General features: G+C 38.6%; 1 protein-coding gene across 1 annotated transcript in view; it reads left to right on the top strand.

The window, feature by feature from the left end:
• Positions 1 to 20,623, top strand: part of LOC144662301 (uncharacterized) — a 58,148-nt gene that overhangs the window by 22,670 nt on the left and 14,855 nt on the right. The window contains exons 24-38 of the mRNA XM_078523084.1: positions 203 to 325; positions 2,158 to 2,280; positions 2,377 to 2,499; positions 3,634 to 3,756; positions 4,366 to 4,488; positions 5,635 to 5,757; positions 6,295 to 6,582; positions 6,811 to 7,233; positions 8,713 to 8,835; positions 9,060 to 9,347; positions 9,656 to 10,078; positions 10,705 to 10,827; positions 11,050 to 11,337; positions 11,628 to 12,050; positions 16,107 to 16,229. Coding sequence (XP_078379210.1) covers positions 203 to 325; positions 2,158 to 2,280; positions 2,377 to 2,499; positions 3,634 to 3,756; positions 4,366 to 4,488; positions 5,635 to 5,757; positions 6,295 to 6,582; positions 6,811 to 7,233; positions 8,713 to 8,835; positions 9,060 to 9,347; positions 9,656 to 10,078; positions 10,705 to 10,827; positions 11,050 to 11,337; positions 11,628 to 12,050; positions 16,107 to 16,229 — 3,240 coding nt within the window. The remainder of the gene's footprint in view (positions 1 to 202; positions 326 to 2,157; positions 2,281 to 2,376; positions 2,500 to 3,633; positions 3,757 to 4,365; positions 4,489 to 5,634; positions 5,758 to 6,294; positions 6,583 to 6,810; positions 7,234 to 8,712; positions 8,836 to 9,059; positions 9,348 to 9,655; positions 10,079 to 10,704; positions 10,828 to 11,049; positions 11,338 to 11,627; positions 12,051 to 16,106; positions 16,230 to 20,623) is intronic.

Below are 20,623 nucleotides of genomic sequence, written 5' to 3'. Positions count from 1 at the left end.
GATTCCGACCTTTATAATTGGAAAGCTAAATGAAAAATAAATGTGGCTATAGTGCGTTAATTACAATGGCTTTCCACGGCTGGTCCCTTTAACAGGCTTACTTTACAAGGGCAAAACATGTGAATGCGCATCAATGTTTGAGGTTTGATATAAACAGGTGCTTCCTGGAAGCAGCAAAAACTGGTATTTGTTGTTTTTACAGTGGAGGTTGACCCTTGTAAAAAGAGTCCTTGCCACAACGGAGGAACCTGCCAAGGTGATTCAAGCTCGTCACGCGGATATGTGTGCACGTGTCCTGAATGGTTCAAGGGGAAACGCTGTGAATGTAAGGGAGCAGATATCAATTAATCAACATACAACAACGACGACGACGACAAAAAAAAAATTGACTACTCACTCTAAAACACAGTGGTGTAATATATGACACCTCGACATGTACACTGTATATATATAAAAAGAAAAAAATATAGAGGAAAGGGTTGATTGTTTTGTTGATTGATTGATTGATTGATTGATTATGGAAAATAGTATCTCTTTTTTTGCGCCTTACCGTATTTTCTCGATTAAACGCCGGGCCCCGAATAAACGCCGGGTCTCCAAGCTGTGTTTGAAAATAAACCCCTTAAACAATTATTAAAGGTTTAATATGCCTTAAAAAATGTCTACATATATAGTTGTCAAAAATAATGAATGAAAATCATTTCGTAGAAACATAGGGCTTGAACAAACTCCTGGAATCAAATAAACGCCGGCTCTATCGGGCCAAGTTTGAAATTAACGCCGGGGGCGATTAATCGAGAAAATACAGTATTCTCCAAAGGAAGTATCGCTCCAGTTACAATAAGCTATCTATAAATTATCAATTATAATAACGAGTTAATAAACTAATAACAACTAGAGATATTACACAGATTAGTGATCGATTTACTAACTAACTGACTGACTGAATGATTATTCGGAGAATCATTTAATTGGAAATAAAAAACAATCTCAACCTGATGACGACTTTTAGGGCGAAAACTTTTGGTTTTTTGTTCCATCTTTTAAATTTTGTTCATATAACATTTAAACTTTTAAACCAAGTACTTACTATACGGTAAAAAAGACTAAATTATAATAAAATATAAATTGCGATAACAAATATACTAAGAAATATGTTGATTTAAAAGGTGCATAATTGGATACAGCCGTTTTGAAAGCATCTAAGCTTGGCGGAGGCATAGCGGCCGCTAGTATGGCGTTTGAGTCTGTCATTTTCTGACATAAAAGACACTTGACGCTCTTAAAACTGCCGTTAAAACACATTCTTTAAATTTAGCTTTTGAAGAGATTTTTATTCAGTTTTACATGTAATAATTCAAATTAGTTTTTAAATAGTATAGTCTACCTACAGTAGTTTTTAAAAAGTGTGAATAGTTTTCTGAAGTTATTTTTTATTTTAATTCTTAATTTTAGTTCATTGCAATTGTAAAGCGCAACTGAGTAGTCATGTAGAAGTTGCGCTAAATAAATAAATATATTACTATTATTATTATTATTATTATTATTATTATTATTATTATTATTATTATAATTATTATTATTATTGGCGAGAATAATACGTATAAAATTTTTTATTAGCTTTTCTTTTCTTTTAATAATCACCATTTGTAAAATTTGATTTTAAAATATAGAAAAAATTAATTACATATTAGAAATGATTTTAAGATTTTAATTCTCGCTTATACAAAGACATTGTACCTTTTTATATAGCTTTTTTTAAATTCCTAATCCTTTTTATCGGTGCTTGTATTTTTAATGATTGCGTGAAATAAAATTATTATTAAAAAAAATTATTATTATTATTATTATTATTATTATTATTATTATTATTATTATTATTATTATTATTATTATTCTGGAAATCAGAATTGAAACAAAGTTTTTTGTAGTGTATTGTATGGTATTGTACCGTATTGTATTATTATTATTATTATTATTATTATTATTATTATTATTATTATTATTATTATTATTATTATTATTATTTTAAAATAAAAATGAAAATTTAAAATAGTTCTGTGGGTGTAAAATCATGATTCCTACGAGTTTAGATAAAACTGTCTTGAAGTGTGTGTCCAAACAGTTATAACACGGTCTTGTTTCATTTGCTTTCAGACAAAATCCTTCCATGCAGCAGTAGTCCATGTCACAATCAAGCCACGTGTATTAACGATCCCAATGATCCTGCAAATTTTAACTGTCTCTGTGCACCGTGGCTGACAGGAAGATATTGTGAAAGTAAGTTGAGTTCGGGAAATACGTTTTTTCGTAGTAAAGGGTAGCGTTTATATAGATTTGCTATCTACAAAATTAACTTTTGCGTTTATTTCATAGTAAAGACGACAAAGTGCGACGAAAACCCGTGTAATGACCGAGGATATTGCCTTAGTGACAAAATGGACCCGTCCTGGTACAAATGCTACTGTGAAGATTGGTTTAAAGGCAAAAACTGTGAAAGTATGTTTAACAAGAGTAATACATGTAGATACATTTTTAGCTGAACCACAAAGAAGTCGATAACATTGTCAAATTCATGGTCTTTCATGTTTATTTTGGATTTCACTGCTGACTTAGCCCAACTCGCGCTCTATAAATCAAACGCCTGCTACCACATGACATCCAAGCTAAAGATCAGGTTCACAGTACTCTAAGAATACTCATTTCTACTTGTTAAAAAAATCTTATGAAATGATGGCGATGTTGTCGTTGACGCCAGATAACACTGTGGGCTTCTCGTTGATAACAATATCGCGATGGATTCAGGCGCTCTTCCTTTGCTCCAGAAGACCACGCCACTCTCATTAAATAGTATATCCAACGTAACAGTCCACGGTCGTTAACATAGTGCGAGGCGCCGCACAAAAATTTAAGCTTATCTCAGGTTATCAAGGTTCTTGGGATCCAAACAGAGGATTTTCTTTTTTTGCATTACTTTTAAGGTTTGTATTAAAGTCACTTGATCTGAAATACAAAAACAATAAAAGGCAATTTAGTTCAAGACGAGCTTAGCTTTGTCCTGTATCGCTTCTGTTAATGTTATAGGTCTTTCAGGAGTTGACTGGACAGAAATTAAAAACAAGCTTATTGACTATTGTAAATAAAACTACTGGAGCGATCTGTGGTCATAGCTTAAAATATAAAAATGGTTTAAACAGATCTAACAATATAAAAAGGATACTCTAAATTTTCGATCGCCTTCTGCGGTCTTCTTCAGAGAATGATGGATTTTGCAAGGTTCGCAGAATTCTAATAAGTTGCATTGACGTTATTGTTCGTTGCCCCCCTGGGGAGCGACTAGCGATGCGTAAACCCTTGGGAAGGGCGCTCTTTCGTTTACAGTGTTTTTGTCGAGGAAAGAATGTAAAGACTCCAGAAACAGTCTTTTGTTCTTGCTGCTTACACCTGTTTCAAGAATTTCGGCGTAACTTGGATGTATGTCGTGGCCGATTTCTGCATGATGTTTAATCGCGGAGTTGATATTTCCGTTTGTTCCGGGCTTGTGTTCGGCTCCTCGCGATTTCCAGCTTCTTTTGCTTTCCCCAACGACTATTCATATACTTGACTATTCATATACTTTATTTCTACTTTCAGAACAGATTTTCCCCTGCGATTTAAAACCTTGCAAAAATGGAGCCAACTGTACCAATGACGCCAATGAAATGTCAGAGTATCATTGTGATTGTAAAAAGTGGTTCACTGGGAAAAATTGTGAAGGTAATAATGGCTGGAAAATTTAAACGAAATAATGACATTACAACTCATATTAAGTAGCGATACAATATTAACGAAATTATGAACAAAAATAATTTACATCTTAGTGTAAACTTATGTGTTACTTTTTCAAACAACACCAAACTCATCGAAAACAAATTTCCAAGTTTCACTGAATTCCACAGAATCGCTTAAAGACGATTTACAAAATAGCTAAAGTGAGATTTTACCCACAGTTTAGATGGCTCTAATTAGGCTCTGATAAGAAATTGTTGTTGATGTTATCACGGATAATTACTTTAATCTTTAGCTTTTAAAATAACACAATATAAATATGGGGTATAAATTATTCTGGTACTCATTTTTTGTCCAACTAAAATTAATATTACTCAATTTCTTGATGGATTCCGTCTTAAACTTTAAAGGTGGAAAAACTCAAGTCGAAGTTCGGTTTTTATTCTTTTAAGGTTTTAATTATTGTTTAGCCTTGTACTCAATTGTTTTAACTTTTAATTTATTTTCTACATTTTTTCTTGGGGCGTGACTCTAGTAGCTGTTTACCTTTTATAGTGTACTATGATTATTAAAATTGCCGGGTTATTCCTCCAACAGTGCAACTAACTGCCTGTGACAGTGATCCTTGTCTTAATGATGGATATTGTCACAGTGACCCCAAAAATCCTGAATTATACGAGTGTCGCTGTGGAGACTGGTTTAAAGGAACCAACTGCGAAGGTCAGTATTGTAATCTTGTATATAGAACTTTATCCGGCCCTATGCCCACTTAGGGCTTTGGTCATAAGTCATATAGAACTTTATACCATAACCGAGAGAATTCTCGCGCGCTGATTGGTCCAAAGTTATGGTCGATGAGAGTATAGACCATGAAAGTGACGTCAGATCACGCCACACACACGTGCGGGCTAGAAATCTTCAAATGTGTAAGTTTGGTTTCAATGAATGAAAGCAAATTTCATCATGTTTTGTTTAAATCAAGTACGCATGCATTTGTTTTCGGAAATCAGGATTGGACTTCTTCTCAGGTGATCTGTCGACAGAAAATTTACCAGGCTTTTGAATTTTTTGTCTAACTGAGAAGAACGATCTACACTCTTATAGACCATAGAAATGACGCCATAAAATGTCTAAAGCTTTGCAGTGAAACCACTCGCCTAACGGCTCGTGGTTCCACTTGAGTTTGGAGCATTTTCTGACGTCATTTCTATGGTCAATAAGAGTGAAGACCATGGAAAAATGTGGTCGATTTGTTAAATTGCTGGTTTGGAACTGACGACGATGCTGGTGGACAAGAACAAAGCGTTTCCCTCCGCTGGGAACAAAACTATTTTATCATGCGAATTCTACAAACAAAATTAATTATTGTTTTTCCCACCAACATGGCCGCCTTGTCACGTGGTTGCAAGCCAGCAACATGTACAAGGTACACATGTAATAAACTCCTTCCTCCTTTGAATTAGCGTCTAGGTATAAATATCAAAAGTTTACTCGAAGCTAAGGTTGTTGCTTTACGACGGTCTTCGAGTTGTCTTCTTGGTCAAGACTCTAAGGATACTATTAGTTGTTAGGGGAAAACTCGCCAACGCATTGGGTAATCTGCAGTGGTGGAGCGTTCCATTCTGGAGGAGATATGTAGATATTCCTTGTTCATATGAACAATGGAAGCCGGAGATAGATATCCGGGGTACTCAAAAGCATATGCATCTATTACTCGTCCCGCAATCTCTAAGACTGAAGGACATCGTTACCCGTTATATCCGAATTTATTTTATAAAAAATGCTAATAGTTTCTGTATATCATGTATACAGAAAGTAGCTTGTAGCAAACGCTGACTAATAAGCATCTTTTTACTTTGTTCACAGTTCAAATATTTCCCTGCGATGCCAAACCCTGTGTTAATGGCGCAACCTGCAGAAATGATGAAACTGATATATCTTTGTACCACTGCGATTGTCCAGACGGTTACTTTGGAAAGAATTGCCAAGGTAATAAAGAGAACATTGAATTAAAACCTTGATTTGACCTTGAAATCAAACTAGGTGTGCCGTGACAGGATCGAAAGGACATTTGACACGTTTTCCTACATTGCAGAGATGTATTAGATCACTCATTTATCATGAAGTGATCATCGTCGTTGTTATCATCATTCATCAGATCATCATCATCATCATCATTATCATCATCATCAACAACATCATTATAATATATTATTTATTCACAGCATGTGTTAACTTATTGTAGCTTTCCGTATGTAAAACTTCCTTACAAAATATAATGTTAGAAGGCAAAAATGCATGTATTTGTTACGGTTCAATTTTAGCCTTGGTAAAAATTTCCTTTATTTATATATTCATAATCATAATACCGTCCACCAGAATAAATGAAAATACCAAACTAAACTAAGGGTAAATCGAACCACGGCTTATAAATAAATAATGGGAAAAAATGATACCTGGCGATTTAGAGGGGTATTTAGAGGCACACAGAATTGACAAATATATGTTCTTTTGTTCTTATTTTAGTACCGTCGTTTACCGAAATTGGTTGCTTTAACCCACCAAAATCAGGTTTGGAGGACGTTCTTGCCGAACATAAAAAGGATTTTGATCCAGCGAAGGCAAAAACGTATATCTATGAATGCGGTGAGCTGGCATTTGGGAAGGGTTACAGTCATTTTGCTCTTGGCGTTAATGGCAATTGCTTATCGAGTAAACATGCTGACAAAGAATACTACGAGAAATCAGGCACCAGCCCAGAGAAATGTGAGAATGGCATAGGAAGCAAGTCTTCAATCGACGCGTATACCTTTGGTGAGTCAATTAGTACGACTATTTAGCAATTCATAGCCTCAGAGGCATTGTTTGCCATGAAGTTGTTGTTGAAGCATTAAAGTTATTATACTAATAAGTAACCTATAAGTAACCTATAAGTAAGTCCTTCTTTACTAAGTTAACTAACACCACGGAAAAATAAATAGTTATAATATTTCAAAATAGTTCTTAATTGAACCATTTTAAAATGCAATGCATTTTTTTTAGAACATGCACCAAAATATGTCGCCCAAGGTTGTTTTGTGGAAAAAGACAAGAAAGACACGTTGTTGACAGATAAATACGCCAGTTTTTACAGCAATTTAGATCCCAAAGTAACCGTTGTTTACTGCTCTACTTTGGCTCGAGACATGGGTTACGAGTACTTTGCTGTGCAGAATGAAGTGGAATGTTGGACTAGTAAAGACATCGCCAAGACGTACAACAAGTACGGAAAATCAGAAAATTGTGTTAATGGAGTTGGTAAAGAATTGGCAAACTTCGTGTATCGTCTGCAGCCATCGTATTCCTATCCTACTGGTTGTGATAATGATCCTTGCCAAAACAATGGGTTTTGTGTTGTGAACAAGAATGATCCTGAGCTGTACACATGTGAATGTCAAGAAATGTTCAGTGGTAAAAATTGCGAAGGTAAGGAGCGGAACGTAGTGCTAAATTTAACTGAACGAACAGTAAATAGCCTGCGAGCAGGATCACCTTTGGATCACACGCACGATCGAGCAGCGAACTCAACCAAAGATGAGCCTCCTCACAGTCTAAACTACAAATACCTTATTATAGGAAATTGAAATTAACGCCACTTAGCGCGAACAATTACTTCCCAATAAATGAAATTAACGCGAAAGCGGGGCTTACATTTCAAAATGAAGGGGACGAACACAAGGGGAAAAAGAACGTTCAGACAACAGGAACAAGTTTACTAAACACAAAAGAATCTGACCGCCTCGAGCGTTCTTCGCAGAAAAAGAATAAATGTACAAGTGCTCGGGTTACCCTACGTTCAGCTCTCCTTGTGAACAGGGCCTGTGAATTTGATTTTTAGCAAATGTTTAAATATTGCTAGAAAATAAAGTAGGGCACAAAGTCATGTTGGCCATCATGTGACTGATATGTTGGTCTCTGAATAGAGGAGTTCAGGCTATAGCAATGGCTTGCCGCTTGTGTTGTGGTTTGTTACTCGAGAGACAAGTTACCTTCTTAGGGCCTTTTCTTCACTCTGGAGTTTATAACTAACACGTACAACAAACTGTTTGGTTAGCCTGAGAAAATGCTTGATAATAAACTCCTGTAATGGATTAGCATTGCATCCAGGAGGTGCAGCAATTCTCCTAGTCACTTCATGTTACAGAAAAGTGAGTTGCCGATTGATGAGCCACTGTAATGCTATGGTGCTCAGGATTGTAGCAGACTTAAACTTTACTTAGACACAAACCGCATTAGGCCAGAGTCCCATACCTGCTGTAGCTCAAAAAGCAGCTAAGAGTTCTATTGTTTTTTACTCCCCACTGGATAGGATGCTTGTCCATTACAGGGTTACCGGTACTCCTAGCTAGTAAAAAGGTTCCCTGGTGGGGTATAGGATGAAAAAAAACGCAGAAAGACGAATGCATCTCAGCAAGGTCTTCATACCAAAACCACTTGGCTCACTCTGCAAATGATTGTTTTTTCTCTTTTCCCCACCAGGGAGCCTGTTCACATGCTACGTTATTCCTTGACCAATAACATTTTATTCAGCCGTCTTTCCCAGAAACACAACCCAATTACCCCAGCCAGGGCACGAACCCAGACTGCTTAACCCAGTCTGAGTCCAGCAGGGTAACTTGGCCCCCTCTATGGCCAACCCATAGCACTTGTGTGGAGTTTACCTCTACATAAAAATTATTAAAGTTATTCATTCTAGGACCATCTGAAGGTGTCAAAGCCTTTATAGTATTGTATAAATTAAGGCGACTTAAGGCGATTTAAGGCGACTTTAAGCGACTTAAGGCGACTTTGTGCCACTTAAGGCGACTTTAGATCCCAGAGTACGCCTAAAAATGAAATGTATCCCACACATATGAAACATTGATAAATGAAACCAAATTCTGGTTTATTGTATTTATTATCCAGTTCAAGCACTTCCGTGTGATAGCAAACCCTGTTTGAATGGAGCAACTTGCAGTAACGATGTCAAGGATATTACAAAATACCATTGCAAGTGCACTGGCGACTTTAGTGGAGTAAACTGCCAAGGTAAACTGCGTGATCGCTATGTGTTTTGTTCTTCTTGAGCTAAACCGTGGTGTGGATTGTAACATATATTGTATACATTTATCAGTGATGGTATAAATGTAGTCATAAAATCTAAACTAACTTTATTTCAACAACAAGACAAATGTAGTTTATCAAAGTTTGGTCCAGGGGCACTGAAAGGCACATAGAAATGACAAATCTATGTTCTTTTGTTTTTATTTTAGTACCATTGTTTACCGAAATTGGTTGCTTTAACCCACCGAAATCAGGTTTGGAGGACGTTATTGTCGAACATAAAAATGATTTTGATCCAGCGAAGGCAAAAACGTATATATATGAATGCGGTGAGCTGGCATTTGAAAAGGGCTACAGACATTTTGCTCTTGGCGTTAATGGCAATTGCTTATCGAGTGAACATGCTGACAAAGAATACTACGAGAAATCAGGCACCAGCCCAGAGAAATGTAAGAACGGCATAGGAAGCAAGTCTTCAATCGATGTGTATACCTTTGGTGAGTGAATTAGTACGACTATTTGGCAATTCATAGCCTCAGAGGCATTGTTTGCCGTGTAGTATTTAAGTATTTTTAGTAATAAGTAACCTAAGTCCTTCTTTACTAAGTTAACCCGAACATAGCACGCTTCCTCTGAGACACCTTCCCAGTAAGGGAATCCTATTAAGGCATACATAGTTCACTTTCTTAATTAAAAACAACAAACAATAATGAAGAAATAAATAAAAAAATAAATAAATAATTATAATATTTCGAAATAGTTCTTTATTGAGCCATTTAAAAATGCAATGCTTTTTTTTATTTAGAACATGCACCAAAATATGTTGCTCAAGGTTGTTTTGTGGAAAAAGACAAGAAAGACACGTTGTTGACAGATAAATACGCCAGTTTCCACAGCAATTTAGATTCCAAAGTAACCGTTATGTACTGCTCTACTTTGGCTCGAGACATGGGTTACGAGTACTTTGCTGTGCAGAATGAAGTGGAATGTTGGACTAGTGAGAACATGGCCAACACCTACAACAAGTACGGAAAATCAGAAAATTGTGTTAATGGAGTTGGTAAAGAATTGGCAAACTTCGTATATCGTCTGCAGCCATCGTATTCCTATCCTACTGGTTGTGATAATGATCCTTGCCAAAACAATGGGTTTTGTGTTGTGAACAAGGATGATCCTCTGCTGTACACATGTGAATGTCAAGAAATGTTCAGTGGTAAAAATTGCGAAGGTAAGGAGCGGAACGTAGTGCTAAATTTAACTGAACGAAGAGTCAAAAGCCTGCGAGCAGGCTCACCTTTGGATCACACGCACGAGCGCCGAACTCAACCAAAGATGAGCCTCCTCACAGTCTAAATTGCAAATACCTTATTATAGGAAATTGAAATTAGCGACACTTAACGCGAAAAATTACTTCCCAAAAAAAGGAAATTAACGCAAAATCTGGGGTAACATTTTAAAATGAAGTGGACGAACACAAGGTAGGAAAAAGAACGTTGAGACAACAGGAACAAGTGTACTTTAACACAGAAGAATCTGACCGCCTCAAACGTTCTTCGCAGTTTTAGTGATCCGAGAGATTTCCACCCTGATGAAATTATGCCTTTTCCTTACAGTCAAGACGTCTGGACTGTATCGAGAAATTGGGGCCAAAATAATGGAAATTAAGGTCATAGAAACTTAATTAACGGCGCAGAAATTAACCTTAACAAAAATTAGCACGACTTAATATAGACACGAATTTTTGAAGCTCGCGTTATTTTTATTTTCATAAACACCAAAAATGAAATACATCCCACACATATGGAACATTGATAAATGGAACCAAATTCTGTTTATGTGTATTTTATTATCCAGTTCAAGCACTTCCGTGTGATAGCAAACCCTGTTTGAATGGAGCAACTTGCAGTAACGATGTCAAGGATATTACAAAATACCATTGCAAGTGCACTGGAGACTTTAGTGGAGTAAACTGCCAAGGTAAACTGCGTGATCGTTATGTGATTTGTTTTTCTTGAGCCTAAAACCTTGGTGTTGATAGTAACATATATTGTATACATTAATGATGGTATTAATATAATCATAAAATCTGAACTAACTTTATTTCAACAACAAAGCAAATGTAGTTTAACAAAGTTTGGTCCAGGGGCACTGAAAGGCACATAGAAATGACAAATATATGTTCTTTTGTTCTTATTTTAGTACCGTCGTTTACCGATATTGGTTGCTTTAACCCACCGAAATCAGGTTTGATGGACGTTCTTGCCGAACATAAGAATGATTTTGATCCAGCGAAGGCAAAAACGTATATATATGAATGCAGTGAGCTGGCATTTGAGAAGGGCTACAGTCATTTTGTTCTTGGCGTTAATGGCAATTGCTTATCGAGTGAACATGCTGAAAAAGAATACTACGAGAAATCAGGCACCAGCCCAGAGAAATGTAAGAACGGCATAGGAAGCAAGTCTTCAATCGATGTGTATACCTTTGGTGAGTCAATGAGTACGACTTTTTGGCAAGTCATAGCCTCAGAGGAACATTGTTTGCTATGTAGTATTAAAGTATTTATAGTAATAAGTAACCTAAGTCCTTCTTTACTAAGTTAACCCGAACATAGCACGCTCCCTCTGAGACACCTTCCCAGTAAGGGAATCCTTTTAAGGCATACATAGTTAACTTTCTTAAAAACAACAAACAATAATAAATAAATAAATAATTATAATATTTCGATTTCGTTCTTTATTGAGCCATTTAAAAATGCAATGCTTTTTTTTATTTAGAACATGCACCAAAATATGTTGCTCAAGGTTGTTTTGTGGAAAAAGACAAGAAAGACACGTTGTTGACAGATAAATACGCCAGTTTCCACAGCAATTTAGATTCCAAAGTAACCGTTATGTACTGCTCTACTTTGGCTCGAGACATGGGTTACGAGTATTTTGCTGTGCAGAATGAAGTGGAATGTTGGACAAGTAAGAACATGGCCAACACCTACAACAAGTACGGAAAATCAGAAAATTGTGTTAATGGAGTTGGTAAAAAGTTGACAAACTTTGTGTATCGTCTGCAGCCTTCGTATTCCTATCCTACTGGTTGTGATAATGATCCTTGCCAAAACAATGGGTTTTGTGTTGTGAACAAGAATGATCCTCTGCAGTACACATGTGAATGTCAAGAAATGTTCAGTGGTAAAAATTGCGAAGGTAAGGAGCGGAACGTAGTGCTAAATTTAACTGAACGAACAGTAAATAGAAGATCAGAATGGGGTTTAGTGTTTAGTGTTATTTGCCCATAATTTTTTAGTGTTTGATGTCACATTGGCTAATTAATCGGGCGGGGGCCTGGGCCCGATTCATAATCTGTGTCAGATTTTTCTTTGTCGGTAAATCGTTCCAGAACCTCGCGGCCCAGCCGATCCCTTGGTCGCGGTCACGCAAGTTTTCATGTCTACTAGCGGATCACCCGTTAAATTCACTCCCTGGAAGCTGTGTTACAAAATCAATCCCGTCCGGCATTTAAGTCTTGACTTGGAGCGAGTACTGGAGATTCGCATTGCAAAATCTTGCTTTCTTGTCCATGTCCAAATTATTATTGTGAACGCAATACCAATTAATAAATTCCACGGCTCAGACACGCACAATTTTTACGGCTTCAAAACTTTCGAAATTCAAATACTTTTCGAAACATTTCTTGGTCTTATCTTGAAAAAAAAATCAATCTGAAACATTTTTTTGGAGATTCTTACGTTTGTCTCAGAGCGAGTACTAAATATTCAAATTGCGAAAGCTATTTTCGTAGTAAACACTACGTCATTCACGCAATTTTGGGCTCATCCTCGGTGTAAGAACCTGTGAAACTCACCGGTGACGTAAAACAAAGAACGAACAAAGCAACAAAGAGCGTCAAAATACAGAGCAGGAAAACAAAAGCGCCAAAACAAAGAAAAATATCACAGGTTCTTACACCGAGGTAAACCCCAATTTTGTCTTCGCCGGAAATTGCAAGCGTCACTGTTTTCCGCAGTGCACTTTTTTCAGCCAGACTCCACTTTAAAGAAATTTTATTGAGGAGGAACTGTTTTATTGAAGCGTTTGACTTAGAGCGAAAACAAAACGTCGTATTACGTACCTGGAATGCACAGAATACCGCAAAATAACGCAGTTTGACATGTACAAGTGGTGCAAGCTAAATAAAAAACCATTACGTCATGACAGATTTCAAAACCGCAGTGAGCTGTGATGCAATAGCATTGTTGATGTCTTCGTTCGATGTGCTAGTTTGTCGGCTCTTCTGTCACGGTCACGCAAGATTTAATATTTAAAAGCGATCAGCCGATCACTCGCGTTTAACATGAACACTCTGCTCTCTGAAATGTATAATTTTGTTTCATTCCATATTTTACAAGAAGAGAGGGCTGAATATAATCACATAGCGAAAACAAAGACCGCTTGGACATGTCCAAGCTATTTAAAACTACCACTACGTCAGACCCATGTCACGCGATCTCTCGCTTTTAGCTATAAATAATCATTCACCTATTTTCTGTTTGAATACTCTGCGCTCTGTTTGTGTGAAATATTTATTGTTGTGTTACTCAAGCGTTTGGCTCGGAGCGAGTACAAGTCGTACAATTTACCCGGAACGTGTTAAATATTGCAAAACAACGACTTATTTTCTGGATATCCCAATTTTACGGTATTTTGAGAATCGAAACGTTATCGAAACGTAAGTTGCAAGCTCAGCAAGAATGTGTCAAAGCACGGGATACACGTCATCGCGCCAGGGGAATTACCAAAAGCTTGTCGGAAGACGCTAAACGGAGAAACACAATGGGATGGCCTTAGGGCCTGTTTATATGGAGAAGAGTTGTCCCTGGTAGGAGGGTTACCCTCCATACCGGGCGAGAGAGCTTTTCATACGTTTCTTTATAAAAAGTTGATAACCGTTTACATGATAAATTGCAAAGTTGGCCCGGGGGGCAGGGTGACCCTGGGTGGAGGGTCACTCGCTTTGAAGGTAGGGTGACCCTGGGGAGCGAGTCAACTTCTTTCCATATAATCGGGGGTGGAAGCAGAATCATGAATCGTGAATCGTAGCTGTAAAATTAGTAGGAATCATGAATCTTTGTGTTCAAAACTTGGGAATCATGGATAACAAGAGATGACTAAGAGAATCATGAATAACAAATGAATGCTTCCATCGATATTGTAGGCTTGTGAATATAGAATGTAACAACAATTAAACTGATGCGTCGTTTTATTAAATTCCTAACAAATATACTCCACAAATGGCCTGAAATCGCATTTCTGAGCATCTAATTTTCAAAATTTTCTGGGGGAGCAGACCCCCCTAAGGAAAGCAATGGAAACACGAATGTACCCTTGCCTCCACATCTTCATCCTTTACTAACTTTACAGTGATCAAGTATGTTACACACCGTGAATATTTAGAAATAATTTAGCGACTGAAAATATTTAACATCGTTTTTTCGGTATAATTCCATGCCAGAAGAGTCTCCACTTGGAAAAGGAGAATCTCTTAGCAGGGAACTGGAATGCGCAACCAGCCTGTAAGCTAAGTGAAAAACAACAGAAACTGATAACACGTTATCTTGAAAGGTGGATGAAAAGAATGAAAAATGAATCATTAATATCGAATAAAATTTATAAATTAATCATGAATCATTGAGGCAAAAAAGACAGGAATCATGAATATCCAAAGTCAAATGATTCCGCTTCCACCCCCGAATATAAAAAAGTTTGGTTATTTTTTCCTCGCCTACCAGGGATAAGTTGACACACACGGAGCATGCACAAATGCTGCAATCGGCCAAAACAACATTGCAGGTAATTTGAAATCGAAGTCGGCGGTAAATTTGTCCAAAAATGGTCTTCGTTGATGCTTCAGCGTTTCTTATTATTGAAAAGGTCACCATAATATATATTTCAAAATAACACTCGCCAGTCTTTTGAACCGACAGGGCCAAGTTTTGGCTCGGTCAACAGGGACAGCTATTCTCATATAAACGCTCAGCAAAAGATGGCTCGGGGGAGAAGGTAACCTTTCTACCAGGGACAACTCTTCTCCATATAAACAGGCCCTTAGTCTACTCTTTATTTTGGCGTGATTTGGCTTTCTTTTAAATGAACTGGTTTGGGTTATTTTATTGAACATTCGGAACAAAATAAATATTTGCATGCGTAAGCAGGCATTTTTCCGGCTAGGCATGTGGTTTTAAAAAGCAAAAGATGACGTGGTAAAGGAAATTCATGTCACGTTCACTCCGTGACTAACGCAAACACGACTTGTGTGTTTCTCAAGTGACTGCTTTTCTAAAGATTTTACTGTGCGGCGCCGTGCCTTTAAGCCAAAGCACTGAAAGAGGTCAGGAGGTCAAACATTACCCGCACGATTATAAACTGCTTGCAGTTCTTGTATTTTAATGTTTACTGTTTCCGGAGAAAATACTGTTAAATGTTTGATGTTTTTTCATGAAAAAGCCATAGTCTTTTGGCGTTGTAAAATTCTTATCTGCTCTTCGAAAAGCGGTAATAAAACCACTCATTAACTAAGATAAAATGTTCAGATTTCTCCTCGGAAATCTGCGGTAGTCTTTGGATCCCTTCGGTAGTCTCCGGATATCTTCGGTAATCTTCGTAAATCTTCTGAGATGATAGGAAATCGTTAAAAAAATAACTGTTTCATGTTACAGAGCTAAAATACTAAGTGTTTAGTGTTATCGAGGTACCCCCATTCAGACCCTCTAAATAGCCTGCGAGCAGGCTCACCTTTGGATCACACGCACGAGCGGCGAGCTCAACCAAAGATGATCCTCATCACAGACTAAACTGCAAATACCCCCCAGTCGATATCATCATAGCTGTTAGCATTTACAGGAAACTCACGAGTTTATTACTGGCTCATATTAATCATGTTTGAAGATACGATTAATTTACGAGTATTTTGAGGCGTTTTGAGCCCGTTTCTTTGAGTGAATTTCAAAACATACCTTTGTAATGCGTTATTAATTCCTATTTGTTTTCATTTTGCTTTTTTTATGACAACGTTATTGGAATTAGGTGTATGTCCAAGAATAGAAAAGAAGAAGCGAATTTTATCTCTTAAAAGAGAGCCCTTCCTATCACACTTCCAAATGTAACCTTTTTTATAAACACCAAAAATGAAATCTATCCCATACATGTGGAACATTGATAAATGAAACCAAATTCTGTTTTTTCATTTTGTATTTTATTATCCAGGTCAATCACTTCCGTGTGACAGCAAACCCTGTTTGAATGGAGCAACTTGCAGTAACGATGTCAAGGATATTACAAAATACGATTGCAAGTGCACTGGCGACTTTAGTGGAGTAAACTGCCAAGGTAAACTGCGTGATCGTTATGTGTTTTGTTCTTCTTGTAAGTTCCATTTCGTATTCGTTACATGAAGTAGTCATTACCGCTGACTAAGAATATGTAGGCGCATTTCTTCTCGCCATGTGAGCGAACGGATTTCTAAGTTTGTACCGCGATCGTCGGAATGTAGGCACAATAACTTGTAAGTATAGCTTTCGGTGGTTGTTTTGCTTGTATTTCTATATTGTACACAAAGTTTGTAAGCTAGCGTATCGTTTTCTTGTTGCAGCGAATCTTTCAGTACTTTCAGTCGTTTCAGACGTTGAGATTATTTATATTAAATGTGTGTTTATAACCTGAATGAATACGAGTTATTGGCCTGGCCCAGCGTAGTTGGCCGCTACATCATTCGAAGTTATTGGTTTCAAGTTGAAAACCATATGGAAGAGTTGTTCGTAAAGGAAACCAAGCTTGCTTGAGTACATCTTGGAATATGCCTGTCAAAAAGAAGAAGAAATCGGCGAGTAAAACTCCGAAAAGTGTAGATCGTGGGGGGTCGCACGTGTTGGTAAACAGTGCTGAGCCAGCGAAATCGTCAAATGTTCACACGTTTCAAAGCGATGAGAGTGGTGGAAATGGGAATTTATGGCCATCATTAGCTGAAGGGAACGTGGATCGTGGTTTTATTGACGAAATTCCTCGAACTTCTAGTGGGATATCCAGGCCGACTAGGACGAAAGAGTCGAACAAGATGTTGAACGAAGGAGTGAATGCTGAGAAAGCCGTCCATGCGAAACATCAGAGAGCTGGACATGTTGGAGAACTGCGAAAACGGCGAAATCGTGTGCAAGAATTGTTAACAACTCCTGGTGCGCAGGTTAAAGAGGTAGAAGACAGCGTTGCCAGGTATGAACAAGCGTTTCATAATTTTGTAAGCAGTCATGATAACTATCTTCTTTATGAAGAAGACGAAGAGAGGAAAGCATTAATGATTGACAGTTATGACAATCAGAGAGACATGAAATTGCAACTAGATGTTATGGTGAATGATTGGAGGGCTAAAATGAAAGGGATGGAGAGACCCCCTTCTGAATGTGGTCTTAGTATGAAATCTGCTAGCAGTAGGAATAGCGTCAAGGAGAAGAAGCGAATGATAGAAGAAGCTAAGCTAGAAATGCAAACTCTGAAAGAAAGACAAGAACTGCAGCGCAAATTAGAAGAAGTTGAAAAGGGAAAAGCAGAGTTGAGCAGGAAAATAGAGTTATTGGATGCCAAAACAAAAGTGAAGCAGGCTGAAATGGACTTACTTGTAGAACAAAGCGTAGAAAATGAAGGAAGGGATGGGATGAATGACTACCTAAAGGAACATTATGCCCAAAATCTACCCATTGAAGATCCTTCGTTGCAACCAGGTATTAATAGTGCCGCGCCCATCTCAGAATCACAGCCTGTCAGTGTTCAAGAGCCAGTCTCTTTTGGTTCCGCTCAGCTTCAACCCTCTTTGATGTCAGCTCGGGAAACTGTAACAACGCAGCCAGTAGTCACCCTCTCCTCAACGCCCCGTGTGAATGCAGTACCTTGTAGTGAGCCAGTTTCAAGGGATTTAACGGATGCGACACTGCCTCATAGTGCTAAGTGTACCGAGCCCATTAGTTCTGTGCCTCACTTCTCACTTCGGAAGACCACACCTAAATCTACTACCACCTCTGAGCCATTATACACTCTTGCGGGTCTGTCTCCAATAAGGAATCAGTTGACATCGGGAACGTATACACAGCCTTACAGTCCACAAACTGCAGGTGTAAATGCAAAGGCAGCTGAGTTTTACCCAGTGATTACTCCACAGAAGGCCAAGACCCCTCTAGTACACTACACGTCTCCATTACCTGAAGAGCATAGTAGTCTTCAATCACAGCAGTCCGATGCTTGGGTGACCATAGCACAGGCGATTAAACAAGGCCCATCCTTGCCAAAGGTTGAACTAATGAAATTCAGTGTGGATCCTTTAGAGTACGCGGAGTTCATCACGAACTTTAAAGACAACATCGAAAGCCAAGTATCAGATGAGTCGCAGAGACTGACTCGCTTGCTTGCTCAGTGTACAGGAAAAGCTAAGGAGGCAATAAGGAGCTATGTAAATTTGCCAGTAGGCTACAGGTATTCAGAAGCATGGAAAACCCTTCATGAGAACTTTGGCCAATCTCACATGATTGTGGAAGCCATATGAAGAAATTGAGAGAAATACATGTACGTAAGGCTGATGCATCGACTCTTATGGACTTTGCAAGGCGGTTGGAAGATGCCAGAAGAGTCTTAACAAGTATGGGTGGTAACTATGCAGTACGCCTGGACAGCGAAGACGTGATCATCATGTTGATGAGAAAACTTCCTGACGAGAGCCTAAAGAGAAAGTGGGCGGACAGAGCAGGAGACCTCATCAAGAGTAAGGGCCAAGCAGAATATGCAGACTTTGTGCGCTTCATTAAGAGAGCTGCAGAGCGTATCAACAACCGATATGGACAAGAACTAAAAATGTCTTCAACTGCTGAAAAGGAAAAGAAGGAACCCAGTCGAGGAAAATCAGATTGTCCGCCAAGATTCACGACACTAGCCACTCGGAGTGATGATAATCAGCACAGTTTAGCCACACCAATGAGAGTCTCCCTGAAGTGTCCACAGTGTTCAGGACCCCATGGAGTTTGGAGGTGTCGAATATTTAGATGCTCTTCATTAAGAGACCGTCTTAAGACTGTGCGACAGCACCGACTTTGTAGAATTTGTCTATCAGAAGGTCATGGTGCGAAACAGTGTACAAAGGGCTTCACTTGTAGAAAAGCTGGATGCGGTAAAGACCATCATTACCTGATTCATTCTGACGAAGGTGATGAAAAAGAGAATGAAAGCCGAGCTAGTGGTCGTAATGCATTGCCAAGTGCCAGGAGCAGTAGTGTAGCAGAAAGGTCCATCACAGAGCCTTCCAGTACCTTGGAGCCTTCAGCTAAGGTTAATCCAGTTACCCCTTCGACAGTTCAGGAATCTACTGCGGCAGCATCCAGCCATCCTGTTACAGTTAGCACAGTACGAGCTGGTAGACCAAGAGTGTGCTTTAAAGTTGTCCCTGTGAAGATTAGTGGAAGCGGTAGTACCAAAGAGATACTTACCTATGCATTTTTGGACAGTGGGTCTGATGCAACGTTCTGTCTTGAGAGTCTGGTACAAGAGTTGGATTTAAAGGACACGAAGCCAACCACCTTTACGATGACAACGGTTAACTGTGAAGAGAAAAGGACCGGTCATGAGGTGCAGCTAAATATGGAATCTCTTGATGGAGATGTGAAGTTTCAACTTGATCACGTTTTGACTACGAACAGTCTTCCTGTTATACCGAGACATATGGCAACTAACGAGGAAATAAGGAAATGGTCTCATCTTGATGACGTCAGCTTACCGGAAACGGGAGATAAGAAAGTGACAATCCTAATAGGCAGCGATCGTCCTGACATCATCGACAAGCAGTTAGACAAGAGAGAAGGAGAATGCGGCCAGCCTTCAGCCGTGAAAACACCTCTTGGATGGACTGTCTTTGGACCGATTGGAAATCTTGGAGATGATCAAGTCCATGTTAGCTTCACACATACTCAGCAAGAAATTCTGAATGCACAGTTAGAACGTATGTACAATGAAGACTTTAGTGACACCAATGGAGATTTTGAAGAAGGCATGTCGATTGAAGACCGTAAAGCCAGAGAGATTATGGATCAGTCTGCGACCCTAGTGAATGGGCACTATCAAATCAGGCTGCCATTTCGTCAGGAATGTCCAAACCTTCCCGACAGTCTGTCGACAGCAGAAAAGAGACTGATGTGGTTGAAAAGGAAGATGCAAAAGGACCCAGTGTTCCACACTAAATACAGCAGTGTCATGGAGAAATACAGAACTGAAGGATCGTCAAGACAGGTGCCTGATGATGACGTTACTAAGCTCAAACCAATCTGGTATCTCCCTCATCACGCAGTATGGCATCCCAGAAAGCCAGAAGAACCAAGAGTAGTTTTTGATTGCGCCTCCAAGAGCGGCGGAACTTCGTTGAATGAACAGCTACTGCGAGGGCCAGAAAATACCAGCACCCTGATTGGAGTTATTCAAAGATTTAGAGTAGATGACATAGCAGTCACCGCAGACATAAAGAGAATGTTTCATCAAGTGTATGTGGCACCAGAAGATAGTGGGGCGCTGTGTTACTTGTGGTGGCCGAATGGTGATCTATCCATGGAACCGAAGACTTACCAGATGCTTGTACACATTTTTGGCGCGAAGTCTTCACCAAGTGTAGCGGGGTACGTCCTTAGGAAGACGGCCAAAGACAATGAGCAAGATTTCTCACCAGAAATCATTGATGCTGTATCTAAAGATTTCTATGT

This window comes from Oculina patagonica, chromosome 8 (genome assembly GCF_052425735.1).
Source record: "Oculina patagonica isolate OP01 chromosome 8, crgOcupat, whole genome shotgun sequence".
NCBI lineage: Eukaryota > Metazoa > Cnidaria > Anthozoa > Scleractinia > Oculinidae > Oculina > Oculina patagonica.
The sequence above is the reverse complement of the archived record's forward strand: the minus strand, read 5'-3'. Positions and strand labels throughout refer to the sequence as shown.